The 26,803-nt window shown below is 42.4% G+C and overlaps 1 protein-coding gene across 16 annotated transcripts in view; it reads right to left on the reverse strand.

Moving 5' to 3' along the window:
- Positions 1-26,803, reverse strand: part of CASK (calcium/calmodulin dependent serine protein kinase) — a 233,893-nt gene that overhangs the window by 44,470 nt on the left and 162,620 nt on the right. For 11 of the 16 annotated variants that reach the window (XM_072994219.2, XM_072994217.2, XM_072994211.2 and 8 more), the window contains 5 exons: positions 26,226-26,306; positions 22,530-22,718; positions 20,708-20,786; positions 14,063-14,148; positions 11,205-11,273 (listed from right to left, as the gene is read on the reverse strand). In XM_072994219.2, the coding sequence (XP_072850320.1) occupies positions 11,205-11,273; positions 14,063-14,148; positions 20,708-20,786; positions 22,530-22,718; positions 26,226-26,306 (504 nt within the window). Of the gene's footprint in view, positions 1-1,790; positions 1,815-11,204; positions 11,274-14,062; positions 14,149-20,707; positions 20,787-22,529; positions 22,719-26,225; positions 26,307-26,803 lie in introns of all 16 variants that reach the window. The other 5 variants (XM_078390500.1, XM_072994207.2, XM_072994209.2 and 2 more) reach the window with 1 other exon arrangement.

Genomic DNA, 26,803 nt, shown 5'->3' on the forward strand with positions numbered 1-26,803 from the left:
GAGGTCCCGGCACCAAGTGCCTAAACTGTGGAAGTTTCCAAGACTGCTCTGCCCAAGCGCAGATTAACCCATTAATGTGTATTCACAGAGACCACGAAGGAGAACCTAAGCAGTTTCCCAGTAAAAATATCAAGAGAAGAAGGGAGGTGTCATAATGGGTGCCAAGGAAACTGTCAACAAGCAGTGTGCAACTACTCTTCAGTTATGTGTATGTATGTGTGAGTGAAAGAAAAAGAAATTCAAAAATTTGGCAGCAACAGCTAGAATTTTACATGTGACCTATGCTTGCATAGGGGGCAACATATGGTTGTAAGTTGCCATTCATTAATGAAGTACTAGTTCTATTCCTTGCCATGTGTTTGGTCAAGTGATTCAGCCTGCATCCAGTTACTTTCAGTTTTTCGAAGTTAAGGACTAGAAATGTATGTGTGCTGTTGGTTGAAATCCTGTTTGCCAATTTACACTTGCTTAAAACACTTAAGTGTTGGTGGCAAACTGCTAATCAGTAATGAGGTGCTGGTCAGGACTAGTAACACTTAAGTGGCTTCCATTAAGCAAGTGTAAATTGGCAAACAGGATTTCCACCAACAACACACATACATTTCTAGTCCTTGACTTTGAAAAACTGAAAGTACCTAGCTACTATTCTTCAACTAGTACACAAGTAGTGCATCGCAGGCATGCACTTGCACTTTTTATACATGCTAAGTATAAACTGAGGTTTCTATGAGAAGTCAAAGACAGATTAGAGTAAGCAAAGAAAAATAAGTAAACAGTTCATTACAGATCCAAACTCCCCCCTCCATACTTATTAAAAAAATCACCTCATGTTGAGGGTTAGTACTAAGAGCTTGAATTCATTTAGAACTTTCATTTACTGTCCAAAAGTGATATATCACTTATCTTAAAATACTGTAAGTAAAACATTTATGTATTGTCTTCAACAGCAACCTATCCTATTGCTCAATGTTATCCCTCTCTTATCCCTGGAATATATTCCTTTGTATTGCTGTAAACTTTTATTCACAGGAAGCATATTTGAACACAACTTGAATTTATAATAATCTCTGCTTAAAATGAAATACAACTGAAGAGAAAAGAAGCTTCCCACATATGAATGACTGATCAACAATTCTAATACAAATTTCTTCCTTGATAATCAGGATATTCCCCAAAATTATACATGTCTACTTTTAAACAATCTGCAAGTCTTTCCTCAAGGTACCTTTTCTTTAAATAAAAAGAAAATGTATTTTCAGGCAGTTAAAGAGCAAAAATCTTATACTATACTTGGGGAAAATGTAGGAGCAGTACTTTCTCTGTACTTGTGAATGTTTGTATGAGGACTGTGACTGTGAAAATGACAGATCTAATATATATTGTAGTATACTGTAGTATAATTGGCAATGGCAGCACTCCTTTATGTTTTGTGGCTATTAATTAAAATATTTTGCAAGACTTCATGGTATCCTGCACATATTCAAAATGGACAAAAAGAATAGTCAGCATGTACCAGGTGTCTGGCCTTTCATGACTATTGCCTATTCTGCTTTTGACACAAAGAAATTACTTGCAGGAATCTTGTACAGTATAATAACTTACTTGTGCTCTTTGCAAGTATTGACAAAAATCAGTTTATTTCAACATGATAGAACTGCCATTTTAAAGTGCAAGTTGACAGTTTTATGTATCTTTACATCAGCAGTCTATATTATGTTACCAGAATGCACATAGTAAGAACAGTTTGATACATTTGAGCATGCAGTATTTTAAAGTATGGCATCACTTACATAATATTTGTCCCAGGTTGTTTGCTAAGTAGGAAAAACATCCTTTCTTAAAATGAATTTAAACATAACAAAGCTATCAATGCATACAGTATCTTATAAAGGTACAGGATCTTAACCTTAACGAGCTCAAAACAAGCAACCATACACATTTAATACAGGAGACAAAAGATAATAGAAGGCTTTTAGGTTTAAAAAAAATATACTGCCCCCTGGAATAAAGTATTTTCAATTCTTTTACACTGGCATATGGCAGATCTGTAGATTACAGAATTAGAAAAACCTAAACAGAAAAGCCAGTGATGCTTAAATAGAACTATACTCAAGTAACCTCTGAAAAATTTTGGTCCATAAAGATTCTCACTGTTTTCTATCCCAATTACCCTGGCAATTTGGCTGGCAATCATAATATTTGGATATTTCTAATACTTAACCTATTTCTCCTTCAGTTTAAAAATCATTATGACAATTTCCTACCTTTTGAAGTTATGGGCAATTTAACTTTATTTCTATTACAATACTGTTTTATATCTTTGAACATATAGCATTTTCTTTCAAGTCACACTTGGCTCAATTTGACTTTGGATGCCCTGCTTCTTTTTTATATAACCCCCCCCCCCGGTATTTCACCTGATACTACAACATTCTGATACTGTGTATTTATTTCTATTGTACGCCAAATAATGTACAGTGGTGCCTCGCTTAGCGACGTTAATCCATGCAGGAAAAAATGTCGCTAAGCGATTTCATGCTAACTGATTTTAAAAAGCCCATAGAAACGCATTAAAACACGTTTAATGCGTTCCTATGGGCTTAAAAACTCACCTTATGCGAAAATCCTCCATAGGGGTGGCCATTTTCGGTGCCTCTAAAGTGACGCAACACTGCGGGCGGCCATTTTGGAACCACCGATCAGCTGTGTGAAAATGGGGCCTTTGGGATGATCGCAGGGGAGCGCTTCCCCGCGATCATCCCAAAGGCCCCACCAATCAGCTGTGTGAAAATGGGGCCTTTGAGATGATCGCGGGGGAGCGCTTCTCCGCGATCATCCCAAAGGCCCCACCAATCAGCTGTGTGAAAATGGGGCCTTTGGGATGATCGCGGGGGAGCGCTTCCCCGTGATCATCCCAAAGGCCCCGCCAATCAGCTGTGCTTCAGCTCTCTCTCCACCCCTCGCAGCTCCAGCCTCGGCAGGGAGACTGAGGCACCACCCTGGCTGACAAAGCTGCAAGGGGCGAGAGAGAGCGCCGAAGCATAGCTGATCGGCGGGGGTTTGCGATGATAGCGGGGAAGCCATCATCGCAAACCCCGCCAATCAGCTGTGCTTCGGCTCTCTCTCTCTCTCTCCCCCTTGCAGCTCCAGCCTCGACAGGGAGACTGACAGCCTCGGCAGGGAGACTGAGGCACCGCCACCATCACCCTGGTCAAGAAAGACCCTCTGCGGCTGCAGAGGGTCTTTCTCGGCCCAGGGTGGCAGCGCCGCCTCAGTCTCCCTGCCGAGGCTGGAGCTGTGAAGGGAGAGAGAGAGAGCTGAAGCACAGCTGATCCGCGGGGGTTTGTGATGATCGCGGGGAAGCCATCATCGCAAACCCTGTCAATCAGCTGTGCTTCGGCTCTTTCTCTCTCCCCCCCCTCGCAGCTCCAGCCTCGGCAGGGAGACTGACAGCCTCGGCAGGGAGACTGAGGCACCGCTTCCACCACCCTGGCTGAGAAAGAACCTCTGCGGCTGCAGAGGGTCTTTCTCGGCCCAGGGTGGCAACGCCGCCTCAGTCTCCCTGCCGAGGCTGGAGCTGCGAGGGGAGAGAGAGCCGAAGCACAGCTGATCGGCGGGGGTTTGAGATGATGGCTTCCCTGCGATCATCGCAAACCCCCGCCAATCAGCTGTGCTTTGGCTCTCTCTCTCTCCACCCCTCGCAGCACAGCTGATCGGCGGGGCCTTTGGGATGATCGCCGGGAAGCGCTCCCCCGCAATCATCCCAAAGGCCCCATTTTTACACCGCTGATCGGCAGGGCCTTTGGGATGATCGCCGGGAAGCACTTCCCCGCTATCATTGCAAAGCAAATTTCCCCCATAGGGGCCATCACAAAGCAATTGCTCTTGCGATGGCAAAAAGTCCATCGCAAAGCGATTTCATTGTAAAACAGAGCGATCGCTATGCGAGGCACCACTGTAATTGATCTGTAATGAGGACTAGAAGTCCTGACTTCTTAACAAGAGGCATTTTGCCATGGTGACTTATATTAATTCAGTAGTGCCAGTGTATGTAAGCAACAGGATTCTGGCTGCAGCAAAATAAACAGTAGTACATATATGTCACAGTGTATAATCTAAAACTCAGTTGTGTATTTCCCCAAGGTTTAAAGAATCCTATAACATGATATTCACTGAAAAACTGCTATTAAATATACTGTAACACCACGTCCTCACTCACGTAATTCAACTGAGGCGCTCCTTGAATTTTCATGAAACACTGGATCACAATATAAATATAAAACCCATGCACAAACTATCTGTGATTTTGACATTAGAAGCAGACAAGCACTAGTTACCAGTCTGTCGGCTGAGACTCTCTAACTGCCTCTGTATTCCTCATAACAGAAAGGAACAGGTTACTTACCTGTAAACATGGTTCTTTAAGTGGATTCTCTATGAATACACACTGATGGGTTAAACAGCGCCTGCGCTGGTTCCTCTCGGAATTTTCCAGAGCTATGGGAAAAAGATACAAAGTTTAGGTTGCCCTATACTGCGCACGCTCAGCCCGCCAAAACCCCAGTTCCATGTGCCCGCACATAGAGAGAGTTGGAACTCAATCACCAGTGACGGACACGTGGGGAGGTCGGGCGGGTCGTGTGTATTCATAGAGAATCCACTTAAAGAACCATGTTTACAGGTAAGTAACCTGTTCTTCTTTAACGTGGTTCTCTATGAATCCACACTGATGGGTGACTACCAAGCTACTTACAGGATGGTGGGCCGTCACTGCAGCACTGATGTAAGTACAGCTCTCCCGAATCTGGTCTCATTCTTGGCCCTGAGGTCTAGCCTGTAATGTTTGATGAAGGTAGACACATTGGACCAGGTAGCTGTTCTACATATGTCAGGGATGTCTACCCCTCGCAGTAGGGCCGTAGAAGTAGCAACAGCTCTTGTGGAGTGAGCACGGAGACCTTCGGGGAGAGGTTTATGCTGCAATTCGTAGGCTAAAGAGATGGTGGAAACCAGCCATCTGGACAGTGTGGAGGTGGAAGCAGCAGACCCTTTACGTTGACCATAAAAACATAAAAACAGCTTCTGGACCTGTCTAAAATCTTTGGTCCGTGTAATATAAAATGATAATGCACGACGAACATCCAAACAGTGGAGCGTGCGTTCAACGTCTGAAGAAGGTTCCGAAAAAAGTGTCGGTAATAATAACGGTTGGTTAACATGAAAGTCCGACACAACCTTAGGGAGAAAAGAAACATCGGGGTATAAAACCACTTTGTCTTTGAAAAACTGAAGGTACGGAGAATCTGCACGAAGAGGGGCCAATTCACTGGCTCTACGAGCCGAAGTGATAGCCACAAGGAACAAAGTCTTCAGAGATAGAAATTTCAAGTCACAAGTAGCCATAGGTTCAAAGGGAGGACGAACCAGGGAGTGCAGCACCGTCGGCAAAGACCACTGAGGCAATGGTTGTCTCACAGGGGGTCTCATGTTGGATAGACCTCTGAAGAAAGCTTTCACCGTTGGATGGGAAAACCATCTAGATGATTGAGATCCCTTGGGTTGGAAAGTTACTATGGCTGAAGTATAAACTTTCAAAGTAGACTTAGATAAACCTAGGTCAAATAGGTGTCGAAGGTACAGAAGCAAGGTGGATAAAGAGACGGGAGATGCTTTCAGGCCCTTCTCAGCAGCAAACTTGAGGAAGCCTTGCCATTTATGATGGTACAGCCGGACGGTAGATGGCTTCCTTGCTTTGTCCAAGACTTCCTTTATAGATGGGATATCCTCCACGCTGTCAATTGGAGGGAGTCCACATCTGGGTGAAAGATCGATCCCGAGTCCTGAGTGATTAGGTGCGGGACTAGAGGAAGTTTCAGCTTGTCGACTGCCGACTGTAGAAGCAGAGAGAACCACGGTTGTCTGGGCCACCAAGGTGCAATCAAGATCGCCTCTGCTCTGGTCTGAAGAACTCTGACCAAAGACTTCTGAACCATGGGAATGGGAGGAAACATGTACAAGAGGCCTTCGTCCAAGGGAATCATGAAGGCATCTCCTGACGACCCGAGACCTGTGCCTGCTCGAGAGGCGTATTTCATGCATTTCTTGTTGTTCGCCGTGGCGAACAGGTCGATGCTCGGTGTCCCCCACCTGTCGCATATTCGTTGAAATACGTCCATGTCCAGTTCCCACTCGTGGTTCTGAGAGGAACGACGACTCAGTTCGTCCGCCACCAGATTGTCTGTGGTGGCGATGTGGATGGCCACCGGATGGATGCGTTCCTGGTAGCACCATTCCCACAGATGTATTGACAGGAACAGAAGGGACTTCGACCTTGTTCCTCCCTGCTTGTTCACATAGAACATCGCTATGGTGTTGTCCGTGACGAGCTGAATTGCCCTGCCTCTTACTAGAGGAAGGAAGGACTTCAAGGCCTTTATGATGGCTAACAGTTCGAGATGATTTATGTGTAACTGTTTTTCTTGAGGAGACCACAGTGCATGGATCTGGTGACCTTCGCAGTGTGCTCCCCATCCTAGAGGGCTGGCATCTGTAGTCACTTGAGTAGTTAGTTGAAGAGGGTGGAAGGAACGACCCACTAGTAGATGAGGTCGGAAGGTCCACCACAGCAGTTGTTGAGCCAGTTCTGGAGTGACAGTGAGACGTTTGTTCTGGCTGTCGTGGAGTGGACTGAAATGTGACAACATCCAAACCTGAAGAGAATGCATCTTGAGGCGAGCGTGAGATAGGGTCGCCGTTGTGGAGGCCATCAGACCCAACAGATGTTGTGCAAGTTTTGCTTTTACTCTTGCGTTGGGTTTGAACTTTTGTATGGCCTTGAGTATCTTCTGGATGCGATCTGGAGGCATGAACATCCGAGCCTGGACTGAATCTATCCTCGCTCCGATGTAATCCACAACTTGAGAAGGGTTCAGTCTGAACTCCTCGTAATTTATGGCTAGGCCCAGTGCCTGTAACGTGTGAAGGACGTACTGGGTGTCCTGTAGAGCTTGGTGTTTCGACTTGGAGACAATCAACTAATCGTCTATGTAGGGGTACACCTGGATCCCTTGAAGACGAAGGTACGCCGCCACGGGAGCCATGCATTTGGTGAACGTCTTGGGAGCTGTCGAGAGGCCGAAGGGTAAAGCCAGAAACTGATAAACTGTGTTGTTGAAGAGGAGACGCAGGTATTTCCTGTGGCTCTTGTGTATGGTAATGTGGAAATATGCGTCCTTCAGGTCCACCACCGTGAACCAGTCCCCTTGTCTCAACAGATGGATGATGGACTCCAAGGTCACCATCTTGAACTTGCGTACTTCGAGAAACTTGTTGAGGTCTCTCAGATCCAAGATAGGCCTCAGACCCCCATCCTTCTTGGGCACTAGGAAGTATCGGGAGTAGAAGCCGTCGAGGATGTCTTTCGATGGTACCACTTGAATGGCTCCCTTCTGAAGCAGGGTGAAGATCTCCTCCTCTAAGAGAAGGTCGAATGATGTAAGGCTGACCTGCCCCAGAGGAGGCAATCTTGTAAACTCCAGGCGGTAGCCGGATTTGATAATATTCAGAACCCAGATGTCGTTGGTTATGAGAGTCCAGTTGTGAAGGTAAGGGGAGAGGTGTGAGGTGTGGGGAAAGGGAGACGGATCTGCCGGAAAGTCAAAGGTACTGTTTTTGTTTCTTTGCAGATGTATTGAAGGGCCGCTTCTTCTGGGCTGACTGAGGTTTGAAGACAGCAGACGAAGAAGAGGCTTCAGGAGGACGGTGAGAGGATGGCCCTCCATAAGGACGGTAAGTACTGGAAGATGGTTGTTGGTAAGTTTGAGCAGCATACTTAGAACGCCACTGGAACTTAGATTGTCTAGGTTGAGGCTGCACAGAATATGATTTTGCTGTTTTCTTGTTTTTGTGCAAAATTTCCAGGTTTTCATCAGTGTTTTGACTGAAGAGACCGGACACATCAAATGGTAAGTTCTCTACTCTAGATTTAATATCTTCCACAATGTTAGCTGAGCGGAGCCAAGCGTGTCGCCTCAAAGTAATGATGTTTGCAAAGTTCTTAGAAGTGGCTTCAGCAACATGGCGAGAAGCAAGCCGTTGGTACTTAGAGACAGTAAGGGCCTCTGCATGAGTGTTTAAGCAGAGTTGCCTGATGTCATCTGGGGCTGCCTCTAAAGCTGGAAGAACTCTAGACCAGAGTTGTTTCTGGTAAGCACCCATGGCTACCATATAATTAACTGCACGCAGAACAAAGGTGGTCATGGAATACATGCGGCGTGCCAAAATCTCGAGTTTCCTCCCTTCTTTATTAGTAGGCGTAGGGTGGCCCTTAGCTGGAGCCTTAGAAGAGCTAGACTCCACTATGAGGGAGTTAGGTGCTGGGTGCATCACCAAAAAGGAAGTGTCATTGCTGTGGATCCTGTAAAGGTTCTCAGTCCGTTTGGAAATAGTGATGGCGTTAGCAGGATGTTCCCAGAATTCTTTTATAAGATCCATCAGTTCTGGGATGAAGGAGAGGCTAACTGGATGAGATCTCTCCGCCTCAATGTCACCAAAAATCAAGTTCTCCTCTTTACGTGGAGATTGCTCTATGGCTAGCTTAAGTGCCTGTGCCATACGAGCGACCATCTGTGAATAGGAGGAGAAATCCTCTGAAGGAGAAGATGGCTTTAAATTAGCCGCTTCTGGAGGTAAAGGTTCCCCAGGGACTGGTACATCCAGGGAGACCTCTGAGTCGTCTTCCTCATCCCCTTCCGAAGAGTCTTCCCGTGGTTGCTCATCCTCCGACTGGTTGGGTAAGGGTGGAGGATGAGGGGATTTCGGTGCCGAGGGAGGCTGCTTAGGATGTGGTGTAGGCGCCTCATCCGGTTGTCGAGGAGGTGCCGGCGGCAAAGTAGGGACACTCCTCGGCGCCGTGGCCTTATCGGGGCCCATGTCCGCAGGTCTTTTAGGAGGCGGGCTTCGGTGCGGAGAACGAGAGCGAGAAGACGACGAATAGGAGTATTTCAACCTTTTCCTCCTATGCCTCCTCTCTGTTGACGTCGAAGAGGACTCCGTAGAAGAATCCCTCCTTCGCCGTCTCCGGTGGGACCTCTTCCGTTCTCGACTATCGTCTGAGTCGGATGGTGAGGAGTCCCTTCGGCGTCGGTGTCCGTGTCAATGTTTCCTGTGGCGGCGACGCTTCTTGGCCGGACGCTCGTCCTCGGCCGAATCAGGAGCTGGACGTCGAGGGATGTTATCATCAATCGGCTCCGTAGGTCGGCCCCGTGGAGGGGGTGGAGACCCGGAAGGGCCCGACTCCGAGAGGATCGATGGAGATCGGGTTGTTCGCCCGGTGAGTATCGGGCTCAATGGTATATTTCCGGCGCCGGCAACGACTTTGTCAAGCTGGCTAACCGTCGGCGACCTTCCCAATTCCACTGGTGGATCTTGACGAGGTGGAATGGAGGTGCCTACATTGGAGACTGAGTCCCGGTCCCGAGATGAGTCTTCCAGGAAAGGAGAAGGCACTGACGTCGAGATAGGCGGGACGACCAGTGTGATCTCCTTGGCCTTCGGTTTCTTTGAAGAGGACGCCGGAGCCGACTTTTGGTTCGGTCCCGATGTTGAGGGAGCTGAAACATCCGACGAAGACTTCTTCCCAGCCGACTGCTTCTTCAATTTTCCCTTTGATTTTTTGGGAGCCTCCTTGACCGATGGTGGAGGGGAAGAAGAGACTACTGTAACTTCTGAACGGACGGTGGAGACCGACTGAACAGATTCCATGTCCGATGGTTGGGAGGCAGACAAAGTTTTATTCCAAAGGAAATACTTAAGACGCTGTTGGCGGGATTTCAAGGTCGCCTTCGTAAATTCTTTGCAGTGTCTGTAATGGGCGGGAGAATGGGCCTCACCCAGACAAAAAAGGCAAAGTGAGTGGTGGTCCTGAAAGGGGAGCTTTCTGGAACAGGTGGAACAGCGGCTGAAGAGACCTTTTTTCGCTGACATAAGCGAGCGGTAGGGAAAATTGGATAATTGAATGAGTCCGAGAGGCGCGTGGCGCCTCAGCAGGAGGTAATAGGCCGCAATTAGAATGAAAGTGGGAAGCGAAAGTACTTGCTATTAGCCGCCTGAGGCAAAGAGAGGTCAACCGATCCGAGTTCAGGGCAACGGAGTGTAGAAGGACGATAAACGGAGCCAAGTCAAGCCGGAAAAATTCGAAAAAATTCGAAAAATTTCAGGAGCTCTATCCGAGAGGTTCCAACTCCGCGGGCGGATAAATGGAACTGGGGTTTTGGCGGGCTGAGCGTGCGCAGTATAGGGCAACCTAAACTTTGTATCTTTTTCCCATAGCTCTGGAAAATTCCGAGAGGAACCAGCACAGGCGCTGTTTAACCCATCAGTGTGGATTCATAGAGAACCACGTTAAAGAACCTCTTCTTCCTGCTTCTTCTTTGGTTTGGTTAGTTGCATCTGTCTTACTTATTTGATCTCCAATGATGCTACTAGATTATTTCATGCAGCCAATTTTTTCACCAAAAGGAAAAGTTACTATATACAGGTTAGGATTAACAGATGGAATTGATATGCACTGCTATACTTGATCAGTCTCTTTTCTTTCTCTTAGCCTGTTAGCCCACTAAATAAGGTTACAGACATGCAACCTTACTTGTGCTTGATAAATCTGTAGTGCTATAAACAGTTTAGCTGCTTCTTATATAAAGCTTGCCTTCATTTTAAAATACGATCCTGGTGTCATGACATACACCTTCTTGTGCTACCTTCTGACATATCTCAGTAAGTTTGCACTTCCAGAATTCAGCTTTTTGAGAAACAATAGACCTTGTACTGTGGACTCTTTTTTTGGCCTCATCAACTGTCTTGTTCACATCATCTTCTTCATTTCTTGAAAACTAAAGCCTGCTTTTACCACCCAGAAATGTTCCAACAGTACTCTTTTCTCTCTTTAGAAGATTTATTATAGGTCTTTTTCACATTATAAGCTACTGGAGGGTATTTAATGAGTTGATGTAATGAATATGAAAGAAGGACGACACAGTAGTTGGTTACAGCTATTCCTCTGTTCCGTTATCTTTGTTGTAAAATTGGTGTGCGTGATCTAACAGCACAGGCAGAAACAATTTCCCAGAAAGCAATAACATTCAGCCATGAGCAGGCAGTTAGTTATAGGATTCAACATAAAAATAATAATTGATTAAATTTATTACCTCACATGAAGAAGACTGAGTGCGATAACTTGGCACAATCTTGAAGGTGATACTACCACGCATTTCCCTCTGGAAAAAGTAAAGCATTTGATTTTTTAAGAAACAAAAATAAAAAATTAAAGCATAGCATACACAATCATCCGATTTTTCAACACAACTCCAACATAATAGTTCTTTTTTACAGAAACTGATACTTCAGAATAAATGATGAAGTATGAGAAGTGCTGATCCTGGACCCAACTTTTGAGCCACATTCTGTCAGCTATAGTGGCCAGAGGGCATGGTGGTTGCCATGCTTTGGTTAAGTTTCTTTCTGCCAGGTGTCCCTGCATTGGCATGAATGTTTTTCTGACAATAATTTAAACAAGCTAATAGGCAAGGTGGACCTGAAACAGTCTTCAGGAAGACCAGGAAGTAAGTTATTTGAGCCCTTGAAGCCAGCTCCAGAGCTCTCTTGTTGCTTCTCCCATCCACCTAGTTTTTGTTTTAAAAGGTGGAAGCAAGGCAATAAAGGTTTGAAGCAGTTTTGAAGCATGATGATGGATCCAGGAAGTAGATGCAGGACCTCTTCCCAGTGGATCTACCTTTTTCAGATAGAGAAATCACATGCATGCCCAGCTTGGGGGCTGCCACACACTCTCTACTACTGTGGAGAAAAACTGGCCACTCAGTGCCTTACACCTACGTGGTTATCCCCAAGTCTGTCTCCACAATGAGTATTGGTTACCAGTGGGATAGGTGATGTAAGATCTGTCCACCATGCTAGCATCACTGACAGCTGTAACCAATAACGTTATGGCCAATTTTATGCCAAAATAATATTGCGTGTGTGCATGTGATTATTTCTGTATTCCAGCCTGGGGTCACCTTTTGGCTTATTCATGTGGCTACATTTAAAAACAGATTTGTGCAACAAGTGTAATGATAATTAAAGACCTTCAAAATCTACACATCATATTTTCCTCCAGTATATTGTTTGCATTTTTGTGACTTCAATCCCCTCAGTTTCCATAATTCACTGGATTACTTTAGTAACCAAGTCATCTATGGCTTGCTGGAGACTTTACATAATAATTGTTAACTTACCGTACTAATAGTTAAGAGCAAAGGCATGTAACAGTAAAGCTGAGACAATCAATTAGTCTTAAAAATAAAGAGACTAGAAGGCATGACTACCACCAAAACTTTCTCCTTCCAGGTTCTGAAGTGTAGTCCTGTGTAGGCAGTTCTATGTGTTAGTGCTTGTTTTTGCTTTTGGATTAAATTCCCTAGGATTGCTGACCCTAGTAGTACTGCCAAGCTGATTAAGGTGGCAAGCACAGTTGGCAGGCAATTACAAGGTAACTATTCCACCTGCCCCAGATCACACTGAGTTTTGGGGATCTCAGGTAACTCACCTCAGAAAGAAACTACTGGCCAGGAGTTTGGGTTTTCCCACACCTCTCTTCTCGGTGTTCTAACAGTCATTAAAATAATTAATACTGCTACAGTATGTTCTATAGTGGGATCATGTGTGAGCACACTCCCCACTTCCAAAAGGTGAGAGACACTTGTGCCTTCAATAAAGATGGATTCTATAAATGCTGATGAACTCTTAGACCACTTTCGAATACACTTTTTGGCAGGACACCACAGAAGATAGCTTTGAAAGTATAGTCTTCTGAAGTTCTCATCTCTCTAGCCTAACCCTCCTGCACTGCTACATAAGCCACAGCAACCAGTTTCCTATCACACCCACTGCCTCTCCACAACATTCTCACAACTGGATATTACCCACTTCCAGTCTCTCAGGTATAACTTTTTGAAAAATGAAGTTTGCACTTGGAGCAAGATCTGACCTGAAGTGGTCTGTCTGTTCTCTCCCTTATACAGAACTATTCCTGGAGGGATTTCCAGAAGGGTAGCTCTTGTCCTATATTAGCCTTGTTCAAACAACAACAATGTTCTGTAGCACTTTTAGAGAATAAGAAGCTTATTAAGGCATAAACATTAAGTTTATCTATTTTCTCTGGGTAGGTAACTTTCCTGGGCTCCATGATCACTGCAGATGGTGACAGCAGCCGACGAAATTAAAAGACGCCTGCTTCTTGGGAGGAAAGCAATGACAAGCCTAGACAGCATCTTAAAAAGCAGAGACATCACCTTGCCGACAAAGGTCCGCATAGTCAAAGCTATGGTTTTTCCTGTAGTGTTGTATGGAAGTGAGAGGTGGACCATAAAGAAGGCTGACTGCCAAAGAATTGATGCTTTTGAACTGTGGTGCTGGAGGAGACTCTTGAGAGTCCCCTGGACTGCAAGGAGAACACACCTATCCATTTTGAAGGAAATCAACCCTGAGTGCTCACTGGAAGGACAGATTCTGGAGGCCAAGGCTCCAATACTTTGGCCATCTCATCAGAAGATAAGACTCCCTGGAAAAGACCCTGATGTTGGGAAAGTGTGAGGGCAAGAGGAAAAGAGGATGACAGAGGATGAAATGGTTCGACAGTGTCACCGAAGCGACCAACATGAATTTGACCCAACTCCGGGAGGCAGTGGAAGACAGGAGGGCCTGGCGTGCTCTGGTCCATGGGGTCATGAAGAGTCGGACACGACTTAATGACTAAACAACAACAAAAGTATTTTTCCAGGTACTCTAATGTTTCCACCAGTGAGGTGAGCCAAATAAGAATAATCAGAAGTCCTTTACAGCATTCTGGCTTATCAGTTTGTGCAAATGCAGCCTCACATCTGCCCCCTTCCATACAAACATAAAAAGAAAGGATCTGAACGACTAATTGTCGTGTTCAGAAAAATTACTTTCCAAGAACAGAGAAAAAAGAAATATTTGTTACAACGCAGGAGTATTTAACACTTACAAGCATCTTTTGCAGTTGTTCCACTGTTTGATTTGCTACGCTGATTCCATTTATTTCCCGTATTTCATCCCCCACATGAAGCGTACCTATTGAACCAACACAACAAAATGATATAATTTAAGAGAAAGGTCAACTCCAAAGAACAAGCATTTGGTCAATACCAAAGAATAAGCACCAGGAATACAAAGATACTTGTGTGAAATAATATTAAAGCAAACTTTCACAAACAAACTTTTACAAAGCAACATACTAAACATTTAAAGTAGCAAAAGATTATTCTACTTTAACATAATAAGTTACTTATTATGGTTACTGATTTTATCCTCCTCCAACAGCTTAATTTATCAGTGTAGCCTAAGTAGAAGAAATTAAGGATTCTTAGGTCTATATCCAGTAATTTCAACATTTACAAGCCTGAAAAGATGATTTCAAATATGCAACCATATACACTAGGAGTGTGCAACATGCAACTTCCTTGTCCATTTTTGCAGTCTCCTAAGGGATATCACACCTTCACTTAATTTAACACCAAAATTGGTGGTACTGTGGGAACACATGCTTGCACTTTCAAAGTACCTTCGCCCCCTTTTAAGCCAGGGGCATATTCTCTCTGTCTCTTTTTTAAACGTAGGCTTGCACTTTCAATAAGATTTGAGAAGTGTGAATTAATTGTAAATAAGGCAGAAAGGGGTGACCTTGAACCTGGAAAAGTTGACCTCTTTTGGTATAACTTACAAGCTTATTTAGATGTTAAATTGGCTTGAATCCAGATGTAACCACATCTAATTGGGCTGATGGAAACAGAACTTCTCCAGTTCCTTCTCTGATGTGCACTCTCTTTAGTGTCTGAAAAGGCTACACAGTTGGGGAAATTCTGCAAATGGAGTGATAGTATGGAGGGAAAGGGCAGAGATACCTTCTGTGAGTGCCCTAAACATAGCTTACCCAATCAGAAAGAGGTGTTTTCTGTGAATGTCTGAACCACAATCTATCCAATACAGAAGTGTCATCTGATCTTTTGTGTACCATGATGTGTATGTGTAAGTACTTCAGTAAAGAGAAGGGCAGGAAAATTGGCTTTTGCCAGTGTACTTGTATGTGCCTAAATATGCATTGAGGACTCTGTCCCAGGAGCATGTAGTCAGTTTGCTACTCTCAACTTGCACACAACTATGTGCATTCAAACTCACACCCACACAAAGAGACAAAGAAACCTATATTCAACATAACAACAGTACAAATAGCAGATTATTTTCTATGATTTCCTGAGAGTTTCTGATGTGTATTATATAGAAAATTTTCTAAAACTGTTATATGGAGAGTTATACCAAAATTTTAAATTATTCTCAGTGAGATTTTAGTTTGTAAAACATTCAGCGACAAATAAGCATCCCCATGATCCAAAACTAGAAGACTCATTTACAACCTAAGCGCAGTAACACACTATCATTTTCCAACTCTACATTTCTGATGAAGTGGTCACACTGCAAAAACAATGTTGACTCCATTGCCCAAGTCTTCAGCAAAAAAGAGGACACAGTTGCTTATTGAAACTTAGTATGTTTCAAAAATGTTTTTGAAAAAAAAAAACCCTGCATTTTCCTATGTACTTAACATGGCATGAACTTAATTTGTAGACTTCTCAGTTGATCAACTACATTAGTGACAAAAACAGAACTTTTTCCATGGTACCACCCTGGATTTATCATTTGCCCTGAAAGACATTTGATTGACCCGTTCTTTGATGGATTTTAGGCAGGGATGTTGGCAAGTCTTTGGGTAGAAGTCCCAAGCCCATATCTTTGGCATCAAATCCCAAGTCCCAAGTTTGAGTCTCTATTAAAAATAGGTTTTTCCCCAGAAAAACTGAGGGGTGGATGGGTAAGTCCGATTCATCAAAGAAGAAAACCCCCCGAGTTGAGTCATCAATGTTCTGCGACTCGAGTACTCATCCCTGATTTTAGGTAATCAATAACCAAATAGTGCTCCCACATTTTTAATACTTTAGAATACTGCTCTTTTGATGCTATTCTTTAATGCTACCTTTCTTTTGATGTTCCTTTTAATTATTCACTTTTTAATTGCTCTCTGGCTATCTTTTAAAATTATGGCTTATTGTTTTCGTAAACTGAAGGATTATTTAAAGATTTTTAAAATAGATTTAATGAACATTTTCAAGTTCAAATCTTTTTTTGGGAAAAAAGATGGAGAATCCAGATAGGTCTTCCTATTCATTTGTTTTCTTACTTCACTATATTCTTATGCTATCATTCCATTTAACTTCTTGCCATTTTCTTCACAGGCTCCAGGACTGCAACTCTGATCAGAAATAAATTTCTGAGGTAGAGAAATGATTGTCTTTTATTGAGCAAGTCCAAATCAGATTTTTGCTTCTGTTTACTCCACAGTCTCTCTCTAGGACTCTACCCACAAACACAATAAATGCAAACTCACAATTTAACATTTGAGAAATAAAGCTGCCTCCTTTTGAACATCAACTTTTTCTTCTTTGCTCTTGCTCATGGCCTCCAAGATTTTCACTACCTTGCAATAGAGGAATACAGTAATGCCCTTACTGTCTCATCGCAACAGTTACCATCTCATGTGACAATTTCTCATGTACATTTTAAAAAATTGAGGTTTGACATCTTCCATTAGAACATCCTTTGTAAGCGGAAATGCAGAAAAATATATGTATACTTCTTGTGTATATGAAAAAACCTCACAGCTCTGGTGTTTGGGGGCAAAAAACAAGGTAAAAATTGATCAAATTTGTTTTTATTTGAAGTTTACCCATTATTTTGCTGACACTGACTGAAATCCTGCTCATTGCATAACCTAAAGTGTAACTTTCCATCAATTTCCCCTGGTAGACAAACTGCTCCTATCATGACTCTCAAGGACACAGACACTTTGTTTACCAAGCAGGAACAGATGGAAAGTTATGCCTTGGCTTACACTACAAACAGGATTTCAGCCACTGTTAAGCAACAAGCCTCTGTAATCAATTAATATGATTTCATGTTCATTCAAAGTATCTTCCTTCTCTCTAAAAAAAATATTCCTCTGTGTGGCTGGTAACAGGAGTGAGTTGAAGACATCATTTCTAATTTTTTCAGAATGAGAATATCAGCATGAGAATAATCAGGTGTTGAATTATAATAAAAAGAGACATTTTGCTTCAATTCTTGCACAACAAGGGCAAGTTACTTACCTGTAACTGTAGTTCTTCGAGTGTCTGTGAATTCACACACATGGGCATTCCATGTGTGCGCAAAACCTCACCAGCACCTTCCAGAGCTTTTGTATAATACAAGAGAGCTGTCAGTAGAAGCCCCTCCTCCCCGCTAACTATATCTTGGTGCCCAAATCTCCCCTCAGTTCTGAACGTCAACTGATGCTCCCAACAAGCAGAAGTGTGACAGAAGAGGGGAGGTAGTGCAGTTTGTGTGGATGCGCAGAAGACCACATGAAGAATTACAGTTACAGGTACCGTATTTTTCGCACCATAAGACGCACTTTTCCCCCACAAAACAGGGGGGTGGAAAGTCTGTGCGTCTTATGGAGCAAAGAAAACAGATTATATTTTCCTGTTTTCTTCTCCTAAAAATTGGTGCGTCTTATGGAAAGGTGCGTCTTATGGAGCGAAAAATACGGTAAGTAACTTGCCCTTTTTCTTTGTGGTCTCTTGAATCACACATAGGAGACTGGCAAGCTCACTTACTGGACAGATGGATGTCATACCAAAATAGAAGAGATGATCACACTTCCAAAGACAGTGTTCCTCTTTTCTCTAACATCCAGTCTCTAATCCTGGATAAAGATTAAACTATATTTGCGAAGGCTTTCACGCCCAAGATCTAATGGTTGTTGTGGGTTTTTCGGGCTCTTTGGCCGTGTTCTGAAGGTTGTTCTTCCTAACGTTTCGCCAGACTTTGTGGCCAGCATCTTCAGAGGACAGCACTCTGCGCTCTGGTGTAGTTGGCTTGAGAGTGCAGTATGTATGGCTGTGAGATGGGCTTTTTCTGTAGATGGGTGATTAGTGTGTATTGTTGTGGGTGTATTGTTGTGCTAAGGAGAAGAGATTATCTGTTCCAAAGATTGAAATCTTTACATGTTTCTGCCCTGCAAATATCAGCTAGGCAAACTCTCTTCAAGAAAGCCAAAGATGCCACAGCTCTAGAGAAGTGACCCCTCAGAGACTCAGGAAGTCCTTGCCAATTGGTAAACGAGCTTGTGGTATTCGCCCCTCATGGACCCTGCCTGACTCCCCAAACACAGAGCACATCAAGGCAAACAAATACTCCTTTTCAGCCACTGCCACCAGTTGATCACTAAATCAACATTACTTATGGAAGGATGAAGATGCAGGTCCAAACTTCGCTGTCTTTTAACTAAAAGATGTTTGATTATTAATCATAGGTAACTTCTATTATCATCAATCTCAACCTTCTACTTGTCATAACAGTTCTTATTCATTCTTCACTCTAACCACACCTCAGATCTCCCAAATACCACACTCTATCTCTCCATCCTGATCTCACTGATTCTCTAACTCACTGACTGACTCTGACTCCTCCTCTTTTTACATATCTCTCGGCTCCACCTCTCAGCAACATTACCCTGCAATATGAATATGCATGACTACTTAACATAATAAGGGTGAACGCTACAAAGCTCTATTATGTTCATGACCCATTTCAAGAGTCTGCTGTCCCATCCATGCTCCCTGGTAACTGGCAAACCTTGTCCATGAAAACAGATTTGGAAACTGACTTGCAGACAGGATGGAGTGGTATAGAGTGGGGCTGAGAAGAAATGATGTTCACAGCTTGCAGAGATTTCTCCAAGAGGTGTAATTTCAATCGGAACTGGCAATATCTGAGGGCAGTTTAATGAAGTGCCTAGTTAAGACAGGTACGAGCAGGATGTGCATTGTCCAGATACTAGAGGCACTTGGGGTTACTGTCTGTAAGATGTATTTTATTTCAACAGATGATGTATCTCTTAGTTAGATCCACAGGGACCATCAAAGTGAGGTGAGGCTGCTGGTAACAGTCCGAGGCCTTGGGAAAGGTGGGGAAGGGAAAACTACTAACAGCTAATTGTTTTCTTTTGTTTCTTTAGAGTTAAAGCTCAATATAATGAGGAAGTTTGCTAAGTGGAGGCTGTAAGGAACTGAGGGGAGACTGTTCCGGTCCCAAGATTCAGTTAGCTGGAGCAGGGGCTTCTTCAAATGGCTCTCATGTCTTTTACAGAATCATTGGAAGGTTCAGACGAGGTTTCGTGCATGTATGGAACACCCATGTGGGTGATTCACAGTAATCATAAAGAAGACCGTTTAACTCCATCTATTAATTTTAACTGGTTCTTTGAAAGGAACACTCTGCTCTTTTTGGGATGAGGGAGAGTCATTTTACTCAAACAAATCTCTGTACATTTAACGCATATAACACACTGCCACAAAGCAGGATCTGTAAAATTACAGTCCCATGTTGGGCATGTTTGTCTTCAGTACTGCAAATGACACCTGTCAGTACAGTGGTGCCTCATTTAACGATTGCCTTGCTGAACAATGGTTTAATGGGGTTTTTCTGCTTTGTGATGATTGGTTCCCTGCTTCAGGAACTGATTTTCGCTTTACGATGATCAGCAAACAGCTGATTGTCGGGTTTCGAAATGGCCACCGGCTGAAGAAAATGGCCCCCCGCTGTTTTTAGGAAGGCTTTTTCGCTTAACAGGCACCAGAAAATGGCCGCCGTATGGAGGATCTTCACTGGAAGAGCAGGTATTCAGCCCACTGGAACACAGTGAATGGTTTTCAATGCGTTTCAATGGGGTTTTTTATTTCGTTTGACGACATTTTCGCTCTACAGCGATTTAGCTGGAACGAATTAATGTTGTCAAGCGAGGCACCACTGTAATTGTCTCCTACCACCATAGAAATGCACACATCAGCAGTCTCCTGGCTCATACTTGCAATGTTACCATCACTCTTGATGCTACTACCATAGTCTGTTATTTAGCTCTCATCAGGTTTTATATATTTTACTTGGGGACACTGCAACAGTATACAAGAATTATACTCAAATGTTTCTTGGTTTCTGTTTTCCCATTCCAATCATTACAGTACTGCACACAAAGACGTGTTATTAAAATACACACCAGGAAGTGGACCATAGAACTTTATAAACCAGAGGCAGACTTCATTTAAATTAATCTGGGATGTATATCTGACCACACTGAGCAGTAAGTTTGTTTGTTTTAGGGACTCAGAACCAGTGACCTAAGCAATGCTTGGAGCTGGGTTACAACTGAACTCTTGAGATACCATTTACCTTGGAAAATCTATTTGCTAACTCTGTAGCAAGTTATTTGCTGGCACTCAGCTTGCAGATCTCAGACCTGGCAGGTAGTATTCTGTACATCTTATAATTCATCAAGAATGCAGTTCATCACGACACTGCTTCTATTCGATCCTATATAGTTTGGTTTGGCAAGAGGACACACTAGAATAAAGAGGTACAATACCACAACTATTTAATCATTCCTACTCAAAATCGACTAAATGCCACCAAGCTCAAATGATGCCTGATTATTTGGAGAATTTCACACAAAAGTTGTGCTAATGTGTGCCAATATTACCTTGCCTGTGAATCATTCCTCCATGCATAATTCTTGCTACAATGCAGTGGTTCAGTTCATTCATTTTTAGAGTGATTCCCTAGTAAAAGAAATCAAACACTTCAGAAAACAGCTAACAGTAAGAGTGATCAAATACTATAATCAAGGTCAGATATTTGAAAATGTTTCCATTAGGGTGCACCCATGTGGGCAGAAGAAATGTGACACCAGCATATCTCAGTTTATGGCAACTTTTTCTAACAGCAACTAGCATTGTGTCACTTTTTCAATCACTGCACTTATACAAACTACTACCAAACAGTCATAGGGATGAGTTTTTTTAAAGCAACCAAGGATACAACAACTCAGACATTACTTTTATGCAGCTGAATCCTCATGGTCACTCCTGCCTCATTTGGGTAGAAAAGTTGTCTGAATTTATGAAAACATGATGGGATTCTATCAATAAATTCATTCAATGCAACACAACCCTTCCTACTAGCCCCATTCAGCATGGCTAATGAGAAGGAACAGTGGCAGCTGTAACCTAAAATATCTGGATGGCTAAAGCTTCCTACATCCAGGATTTATATCTAGCAACAGCAATTAGCTATAAATGACTTTTTCAGAAGCTGAAGTTATACGTAATTTTCAAAGAAATCTACTGCTGGCTCATTCATAAATCACATTTTTAAAATAGAAATTAATAGTGCAATCCTATAAAATTAGTTAAATCCAGTGCTTTATGTATGAGCAACTTGCTTCTCATGCAATGAGACTTCCTCTTTTTCTTCCAAGCCTTGCAGCACTCCTCCCTTGAGGGATTCCCATCACCCCAATGCAGAAACTGTTATGTTTGTGGTGGGGAGGGCTTAGAGGAGGAGAAGAAAGAATCACCTTCTCCCTGGTAGAGGGTGTTCTCTTCACAATAGGAGTTGATTGTATACACTTTATGTCTATGAAGCCCCCTTGAGTTCCCTGAGACTTCTTCCCAAATAACAGACCACAAGATGGGAGCTTAACTGCATGTAACTTTTTGAGCATACTCATATTGTTGTTTACTTGTACAAATCCTTCTTGCTAACAACACTCTGATTTCTTCATTAAAATTACAATTTTAAATTTCTTAACATTTCAATGTTTTTCTTTTTCTTTTCATTTGTCTGAACTAAACTTTTGCTTACATTTAAAAAAAGTCAGATGTGCAACAAAAAGTTGCAGTGTGGAATGCTCCCATTTACAGTTCCACCCATTCCATTTCCAACGAGGCCAGTTTTCCACCCATTACTCCTTCAACAGTCCTTCTGCTTCCCTCCTCCAATAGTCAGCCACCACTCTATCAGCACTGAGTATGATCAGTCTTCAGTGGTCTTTAGCTGGGTCCCTTCCTTCACATTTTTCCCCTGTAAAGATGCTGTGTACTAAAACCTCTGCTAATACTTCCTAATACCTCTGTATTGTCTGTGGATGATACTCTTTTGGCTATGTGAGGATAGTCACATGAAAAACTGAGTTCACTGTAGCAATATTGATAAAGTTTGGCTAAGTCGTTAATACCATTCATGAGAAATTAAAAGGAATCTGTTCTTAAATATAGTGAAATATAATATGCAATATTATATCTTATTGCGTATCTGTAATACTTACTAAACCTCACTGAGTATTCTTCAATAGTACATTAAACAAGTATTCGCTATCACAAATAGTTGTATATAAGATAAAATAAAAATGGCCTCAAACTAGGTTCTGTGTGGTCTGTGCACATTTCACGACTTATGACTGGTAATGATTAAATGCTTGCCATACATTTTGATAATGGAACAAACAGCAGTGGTGTATTTACCATTGGTTCATCTGTGTTCTTCTGGAACTGAACCAGTCGCACTCTTGTTACATTCTCCATGTCCATATCACCATTGGCACTCTCTGGAGAATCTCCATTCAAATATGGAGATGTGGGAGGTGGTGTAACTCTTAATGCTTCATCACTGTAAACTTCATGTGCCACTACATCATGAGTTTGAAGCAAGGCCTATAAAGAAGACAGAGGTGTTTCAGTCCAGAATCTCTTGTGCTGCTCTGCTTTTACAAAAAGACAACATATCCTTCATACACCATCATGCCATTTCACGTGCAGTACTCTCACTATCCAATATCTTACCTTTCAGACTTGGAAATCAAACCAAGGAGAAAAGAAATATTTTTATGTGTGTGTATGCTACTAATTTTTTGGCACATCTGATTTTATTTGTATAAAACTTAGGTACACACACAAAAACATAAGCTAAATATATATTTATCAGAAAATCTACATAACGTTATGCAATCTGGGAATATTGAAGAAATTTCCCCACCTCTGACCCCCTTGAATAAAATGAAATTGAAGAATAAAGTGTGATAAATTTCTTCATGTTGTCCACTGCAGATTTAGGTAGTGTACTACAGACCAGACTAAACTAGTTACAGCATTTTTAGATTATCTGGCCATGCCACAGTTTGGCTATGGCTGAACACCATCCTATGACTGACTGACAAGGTTCCATTTAATCCATAGCAATGCATACATATGTGGTAAGTTAAAAACTCCAAATGCTGCTCAAAGACGTTCAGTTTCTAAATCTGAATCTATAGACAGAAAAGTAGTCCTCTGAAACACGAAGCAAATATCCAGTCCAAACAAAATAACAACAGAGTTGCTTAGTTCAGAAGCAATTTATAATTTATAGTTCATAGGTTTAATTTAAGTAGCTCTATTAAATGTACATGAACATGTTAAACAAGTAAAATAAATATCATACACTGCAAAGTCTTTTTCAGAAAGGTAGTCATGTTAGTCTGTTTCAGAAACAATGAAAACAAACATTAGTATTGTGTACCAGACTAAAAAATATATTTCAGAGTGAGCTTTTGTGGATTACAATCTATTTGTTCAAACACATCTGGAGAATGTGCTATGCACTGAGCAAAAGGCTGGACTCAATGACTTTATAGGCCCCTTCCAACTCAATTATTCTATGAGTCTATGTGAAGAATGTATTTGAATAAATGGACTGTAATTCATGAAAAGCTCACAGTGAAATAAACTTTTTGGTCTTAAAGGTGCCACAATACCATTGGTTTTGCTACTGTAAAGTCTTGTGTGCTCCTTAGACTCACAATGGCGCAAGAACTCTTAGAAAAAAATGAAATACACAGGCTAGCTTTGAATATAAACAAAGTGGACTTTAAAGTGCCACCACATTTTTCTCTTTCTTTAACTCTTTCTTTTTCTTTTCTTTTCACCTATAAAACATACAGGTAGATTCCAGCATTAATATTTCTAAGGAAAACCTGAGCCTGGCAATAACAACAAAACTATACGTAACATTTAGAAAGTACGGAAGCGGAAGAGTTGTCATTGGAAAACAGAGCAGCTGATGTGGTTATCAGCAAGGTAGGGAAAAATTCTGTCATAGATAATAAAATGAAGGAAGTAATGTAAGATGTATCAGCCTTCTAGCAGTCCTATAGCTGCAAGTCCAACACCCGCCTCAAAATCAAAGGATTAAAAAAAAATACTTTGGTGATTCTTAATGCAAGAGACTAAAATAGCCCTGAAAACCAACTAAAGGTGTAGAAACAAATTAATTAATTAATTAATTAATTATTCGATTTCTACTCCACCCCTCTAGACAGAGTCTACTCAGGCGGCTTACAAAAAAGAATAAAAATTATAAAATACAATCAAATAAAATCATCAAAGTATATATAAATCAATCACATAATTAAATCAGCAAATTAGAAGATCAAGATGGAAGAAAAGCTAAAGAAGGTGCTCAGCACCTAAAAAGGCAGGGGAATAAAGCTCCCCCGCTTTCAGAAGCCTCCCGGGGGCAAGGGAAAAGCAGCAATTTTTTATTTCCAGCTTTATTCCCCTGCCTTTTTAGGTGCTGAGCAAGCCTCTGGAACCCTCTTAAGAGCCAGCCGATCAGCTGTTAGGCAGGGAGAGGGGGGGGCAGGAGCGGAGAACAGCACAAAATGGCTGCCAAGCTCCCAGCTTTTAGCTGTTTGGTCTGTTTTTCCTGCAGTTCGGGGGCTACCAAGGCCTGGTAAGTGACTTTCTTTCATTTATTCTTAAGTTTCTGACCTTTTTTCAAAGTTTTAATGATGACGTATAAAGCCCTAAACAGTTTGGGACCTCTATACCTGGCAGATTGCCTTCACCCACCCAGGTCTACTCGAATCACCCGACAAAGACAGCAGGGACGGCTGAGGGGCCTGATGCCAAGAGAGGCCCTGAAAAAAAGAACAAGGAACCGGGCCTTCTCACCAGGGGCCCCTCGGCTGTGGAATAATCTACGAACGGAAATCTGCCTGGCTCCCTCGCTGGGTGTTTTTAAAAGCCATTTTTCCCCCCTCAGCTGAGAGGCAGGGAGGGAGGGGGCACTTTTTTTCGGTTCATAACTGGAATGAAGTTTGCATGTTGGGTTCCCTATTTCCCTATCGGAGCGGCTCGTAAGTTGAATTGTTTGCAAGTAGGGCAGTTCATAAGTCGAGGGTTGACTGGAAAAACAAAACAAAACCTAAGATCATGGCCACCGATCCCATCACCTCCTGGCAAATCGAATGGGAAGATATGGAAGCAGTGACAGGTTTTACTTTCTTGGGCTCCATGATTACTGCAGATGGTGACAGCAGCCACAAAGTTAAAAGACGCCTGTTTCTTGGGAGGAAAGCGATGACAAGCCTAGACAGCATCTTAAAAAACAGAGACATCACCTTGCCAACAAAAGTCTGCATAGTCAAAGCTATGTTTTTTTCCAGCAGCGATGTATGGAAGTGAGAGCTGGACCATAAAGAAGGCTGACCACCGAAGAATCGATGCTTTTGAACTGTGGTGCTGGAGGAGAATCTTGAGAGTCCCCTGGACTGCAAGGAGAACAAACCTATCCATTTTGAAGGAAATCAACCTTGAGTGCTCACTGGAAGGACAGATCCTGAAGCTGAAGCTCCAATACTTTGGCCATCTCATTAGAAGAGCCCTGGAAAAGACCCTGATGTTGGGAAAGTGTGAAGGCAAGAGGAGAATGGGACGACAGAGGATGAAATGGTTGGACCGCGTCATCGAAACTACCAACATGAATTTGACCCAATTCTGGGAGGCAATGGAAGACAGGAGGGCCTGGCATGCTCTGGTCCATGGGGTCATGAAGAGACGGACATGACTTAACAACTAAACAACAACATGCATATCTACTCACAAATGCTATTGAGTTCAATGAAGTTTGATCCCAGGTAAGGTTGAATTAGACAGTAAAATTATTGCACCTGGATGCTACAGGTTTCACTGTGACTTGAAACAGATAGGAAGCACCATCCACTGTCAGTCAACATATTGTAAGAGTTCATCTCAATAAATGATTCAATATACTTCTGTGTAGATAGTTAGACTTTTATTCCCAAATTTATTGGCTACAGTTACCATTTTCTTCTATGCAGAAGAAAATGAGAAATGCTAAGAACTATACCATATTAATGTGAATGCCAAATATTTACTTACCATGAAATGAGGTTGTGTTAAAATACGTTTAAGTTCTTTTGCATCACTGTTTTCTGGGTAACATGAAATTTCTTCCAATACCTGTGAAACAAAATAGGAGATACACCATAAAACCAAAAGTTTAATATTTTCTTCTTTTACTTTTTTTGTCAGCCACAAAAGTATAAGTAAAGTATATAAGTAATAAATAATATTCTCTCAGGTCATGTTAAGCACATTTTAATTAATTACTTCCAAAGAAAAATACAAGTTATGACCTGCATTTATGTATTTGTCAGCACATTTTTTTACTTTTTACTTTTGCAGAACCAGTGGTCATTGTCCGTATATTCCAGGTGCCCAACTTTAGGGCAGAAATTTTCTTACGATTGTTGCATGGTGCACAGTTATCGATCTGCTTGTTGGGTTTCACCGTAAACCCCATGTACCCCGTGAAGTTAACAGACTGTGGCCAGGTAGCACCTGCTACGGTATCTACCTAGTGAGGTGCAATGACCTCTTCTACTGTCAGAAGTAGCCCCTGGCGTCATGCTCTATGCCAATCGAGCAAAGACTTATAACCGGTAACTGCTACTTCC

The sequence above is a fragment of the Pogona vitticeps genome, chromosome 3 (genome assembly GCF_051106095.1).
Source record: "Pogona vitticeps strain Pit_001003342236 chromosome 3, PviZW2.1, whole genome shotgun sequence".
NCBI classification, from domain to species: Eukaryota; Metazoa; Chordata; class Lepidosauria; order Squamata; family Agamidae; genus Pogona; species Pogona vitticeps.